Source organism: Carlito syrichta, unplaced genomic scaffold (assembly GCF_000164805.1).
Source record: "Carlito syrichta isolate Samal-C Ts95f unplaced genomic scaffold, Tarsius_syrichta-2.0.1 Scaffold143561, whole genome shotgun sequence".
NCBI classification, from domain to species: domain Eukaryota; kingdom Metazoa; phylum Chordata; class Mammalia; order Primates; family Tarsiidae; genus Carlito; species Carlito syrichta.
In genome coordinates this window covers 1-4,563 of record NW_007087657.1, presented here as the reverse complement: position 1 = coordinate 4,563, position 4,563 = coordinate 1, and the positions used below count along the sequence as shown (strand labels likewise).

General features: G+C 60.7%; 1 protein-coding gene across 1 annotated transcript; it reads right to left on the bottom strand.

The window, feature by feature from the left end:
• Positions 1-2,870: 2,870 nt before the first annotated feature.
• CPLX2 (complexin 2) lies at positions 2,871-4,534 on the bottom strand. The gene is made up of 2 exons (XM_008050301.1): positions 4,349-4,534; positions 2,871-3,342 (listed from the first exon to the last, which is right to left on the bottom strand). Exons 1-2 carry the CDS (start codon positions 4,532-4,534, stop codon positions 3,145-3,147), a joined length of 384 nt encoding a protein of 127 aa, XP_008048492.1. The 3' UTR covers positions 2,871-3,144.
• Between the last annotated feature and the right edge of the window lie 29 nt (positions 4,535-4,563).

Below are 4,563 nucleotides of genomic sequence, written 5' to 3'. Positions count from 1 at the left end.
TCTGGACGCAGAGCGGAGACGTCCATGTTTGGAAACAGACTCATTGCCACCGCCCAGCACAAGGGAGATCCGGAGAAGGATCCCTTTTCTCTGGCGGTGAATCCCAGGCTCGGGAGCCCGGTGGCCCTCCTGCAAGCACACATGCCCACATTGGAGGTGTGCGCTCCCTAGCACCGTGTGCATTTCTCACCCATACACACCATTTCCCCTGCCTCTCCCCTTTGCTGAACTCTGGGGTCTTTTCTCCCTAAGTGTGGCAATGCACACGGCCCCATTTGCACGTGGCACACTTGCCCCTTCCCATCCAGTGGGCCCCACCCGCCACCCGCCACCCAGCTGCATCCTGTGAGTATCCTTCCCTGGCTTGAGCACCCCATGTGCCCTGTGTGCCCCACCAGTGTGCTGTGCCCAACACCCTCTCTGGACCACAAGTGAACTGCTTGCCAAGTCAGATCTGTGTCAGAAATGACAGTCACGTGTTCCCCTGGATCTGACAGCGATCACTTGGCAGGTATGTGCCAGGCAGAAATTCTTCCCCTCTTCCCACCTCCAGGGAGACCTCAAATTTTGCTGCTCAGGAGCAAAAGAGAGACTTCAGATGTGTACCCAACCCGGAGGGCATGGGGGTGGGACTGGGAAGCCCTGATCCCACTCTGGGAGTGCAGAGGGCCTGCAGAAACCGCCAGGGACGCCCTCTGAGGGCCTGGGGTCTCCCCGGCCCAGCAGGGGTAACTGGTTCGGCAGGGCTCCCTTGCTCATCTGAAGCTCCCGGGGCCTTGGTCGCCATCCGGCACTCTGTGCCCTGGTGTCACCTTTGAGGTTTGAGGGCCGCTGCCAAGGGAGGGGAGACCTCTCTGAACACTTGGTATCCACCCATGTCCAAGCGAGGCTCGCACACAGGGCTTGGGAGGTCTGGGTCCCCTGGACTGGGCCCTGCCTGTCTCTGGCCCAGGACCCCAGGACTCTCGAGAACGACCATCCTGCCCAGGACAACAGACACAAACAGACAAGCAGACAATGGGGGTGCAAGGCGGCTCCCCATCACAGACACAGGCACGGACACTGATACAGGCCCCTGGGGGCCGGACACAGGAGCACGAGGGGAGGGGCTGGAGGCGGGGGAGGAAGGTAAGTCCAGGAAGCTGAAGCCACCGAGGGCCAGCTGCCCAAAGAAGGGACAGACCAGGGGACTTTTCTGGTTCCCTAAACATATGGATTGTTTTGTCTCGTCTTTAAAGTATTGCAGTCTAACTGATATGGCTTTAACTATTGAAAACGGACAGAGAAGACGCATGTCTCTCTCTGAAATAAAAGCATAAATCCACTAAAATGGAAAACCCACAGAATGCAAACTGGGGCCAATGGGGCAGGGGCTTCAGGGCCAGGCAAGTCGCCCCCTCCCTGGCCCCTGCTTTTGGGGTGGGCCCCAGCCGGGCCCAGCATGGCTTTCTGGGGCACTGCCTTGGTCTGTCCCAGTGGGATTCTGAGGACCTCAGGCAGGAGCCCCCTAAGGGTAGGAGGGCTTTAGGTCAAGGACAAGGTCACCTGTAGGATGTGGCCCCCTGTGACCAACAATCTCAGGGCTGGGAGGGGGCATCTTACCCATGTTCTTTCCCCGCAGAATATGTCCATACCCACAACTGCCTTTTCAGACCCTTCCCTACACACACACACAACAGCCTTAGCAGATCTCACGATTCTCTCAGACACACACTTCTACAATACCCAGCACCTTACACACACCCATCACTCCAGACACACATGCCACTTTGGAAACACACGAATATACATGCTAACACATGCAACCCAAACACATAAGAGATCGCTAGCACACACATATGATGCAATCTCACCTCAAACGCTCACACACACATGCACAAGGTTGCCTACTACATACAGTCTTTAACACAGAGATGTGATGCCCAACATACACGCACAATCTCAAGACACACACACGTTCTCACCATACACATATGCACACAGTCTCTGGACACGCAGCTGCTGATGCATTCTCTGTCACACATGATCATGCATGCATGGACAGACACCTTGCTTTCTCAGTTGTTTCCTCCCCTCCCCCACCCCCTGTTCTCACACAATTGACAGAGCAGAAAGCCTGGAGAATCCGAGGGAGACACAGGCCAGTCCTATAGAGCCCACAGGAGTTTGTCCTTGGCCAAAAAGATGATTGGATGGAGGCCTCCTGTCATGGGGCTTTGGCTGGGAAGGGTCCTCCGGGGGCCGTGGGGCCCTGGAAGCACACGGACAGGACAGGGTGGGAAGGGGGTGAACAGGAATGGGGGCAGCTTGGCTGCACCAATGGGGGATCCCACGGTGTCGACCACTGCTGCCCGATGGCTCCAAGTGTTTTCTGGGGGCCCGGGCAGCCCCTTGACTGAGCAAGCTGGGCCCAGCCTGGCAGTGGGGCCCCAGAACCGAAGTGGCGTGGGGGTGGGGGTGGGGACAAGGGGCCGCCCTGCCCTGGGGCTCCTCCACAAATGAGCTGAAGTCCAAAGAGGGATCCGTTTGGAGGGGCCGTGTCTCTCCAGGCGCGGGCTGGGGAGGGGGCGCCCTGGGCTGGGCGTCACCCAGGAGAGGGAAGGAGGGCCCCAGCCTTCCGCCCAGACCCCAGCCCGGCCAGACCCAGGGCTTCTCAGGCTGGGCCCTCCTGGCAGGTTGACCCTGACTCCCTGCCTCAGAGCCGGGCCACTCGGTCCCCTGCCCTGACCCGGAGGCCCGCCGAAGGTCAGAGGCCAAAGGTCAGCATGCTGGGCAGGGCTGGAATGTGTCATGACTTTGGCAGGCTGGGGCAGTGGTCCTCCTGGCAGTGGGGAGCATGAAGGAAGGTACGGGGGTGCCACACGAGCACAGACCTCGGGCTTCCTGAGGGGGCCCCAGCGCCTTTGGCCCTGGGTTCGAGGCCCCCTGCCGGGGAGAAGCTGTCTTCCGCTTGGGTGTGGGGTGGGGGTGGATACCCTGGGGTGAAGGAGGGTGTGAGGGAGGGCTGAGGGGGAGGAGCCCCTGGCCAGGTAAGGGGGCAGAGGCCAACTGAGGTTTCCCCTTCAGAACTGAGACTTAACTGAAGAAAAAGAAAAGAAAGAACCGAAGAAACAGTAACGGGTGGAGTGGGGTGGAGCAGGCAGGCTACTTCTTGAACATGTCCTGCAGCGGCCCGGGCAGGTACTTGAGCACCGTGTCCAGGATGCTCTCTTCCTCCTCCTCTTCCTCGTCCCCGCAGCCCGCCGGGATGGCCTTCTTGGGCCGGGTCAGGCTCCCCTCGCAGGGCTGCTCCAGGGCGGCTTTCTCCTCCGCCTCTTTCTCCTCCTTCTTCTTCAGCCCGTACTGGGGAGGGGGAGGGCGGAGAGGGGCGTGAGGGGGGCGAGGAGTGAGCTTGGTCTCCCGGCCAGGCGGCCCTGGCTGAGGCGACAGGTGAGACCTTCCTGAGCCTCAGCGCCCCTATCTGTAAAGTGGGGACAAGGGTGCCCTCTGTGTGCCATTGGTCCTCAGTAGGAGAGAGACCACGCACAGGATTTCCTTTAAGATCAACACCTGCCAACAGCAACCTCGTGCTCTGTTGAAATCCCCAAAGATCTGAGCACTGGACGTTTTCTCATTTATTGGGGGCCAGATTTTGGTGAGTAACACCTGACTTGAGCCAGCGGAAGATTGCTTAGGGCTCTGACTTACCGCATGACGCTGCCAGACATGCGCTGAACTGCTGGGCACTAGGTGACAGCCCCGGGCTGCCGGGAGTGACACTGAGGGCACCAGGTGCTTAGGGCAATGGGGTATTTTTTTTTTTAGTTGAAGTCTCACTCTGTCGCCCAGACTGGAGGGCAGTGGCCGCTCCCGGCCACCGCAGCCTCGACCTGCTGGGCTCCGGCGATCCTTCCACCTCCGCCTTCCGAGGAGCCGGAATGACAGGCGCGCGCTACCACGCCCGGTTGATTTTTTGATTTATTGTAGAGATGAGGTCTCGCCGCCCAGGCGGGTCTCGAACCCGCGGGCTCAGGCCATCCGCTCACCTCAGCCTCCCAAAGGCGCGGGATGACAGGCTGAGCCACCGAGCCCGGCTTAGGGTATTTTTATAACATGGCCCCAAGGGTCTCGGTACCGGGCGGTGGACCTGCAGCAGCAGACAGAGGGGAGCACCTCCTGCATCTTCCTCTCATTTAATCTCCATAGCGACCCTCGGAGGGAGGTGACGCCCGTTTTCCCGATGGGGAGAGTGAGGCTCGGAGAGAGCAAGGCCTAAGGTGAGAGCTGGGGCTCGGGGAGCCCGGGGCCGGGTTTTTCGTGGCCGGGCTTTCCCCCTCGTGCCCCTCCCCGCCGGGCGGGCGGCGCTGACCTTGTCCCGGATCTGCTGCCGGACCTTCTCCCGCTCGGCCTCCATGCGCGCGTGCTTGGCCTTGCGCTCCTCCTCCTGCTGCCGCAGCGCCTCCTGCCGCTCCTCCTCCTTCTTCTGCGCGTCCGGGTCCTTCTCCTCCTCTCCCCCCAGCATCTTGCCCATGTCCTTGGTGGCCCCTGCGGGCATGGCGCGGGGAGGAAGGCGACGGGGTCAGC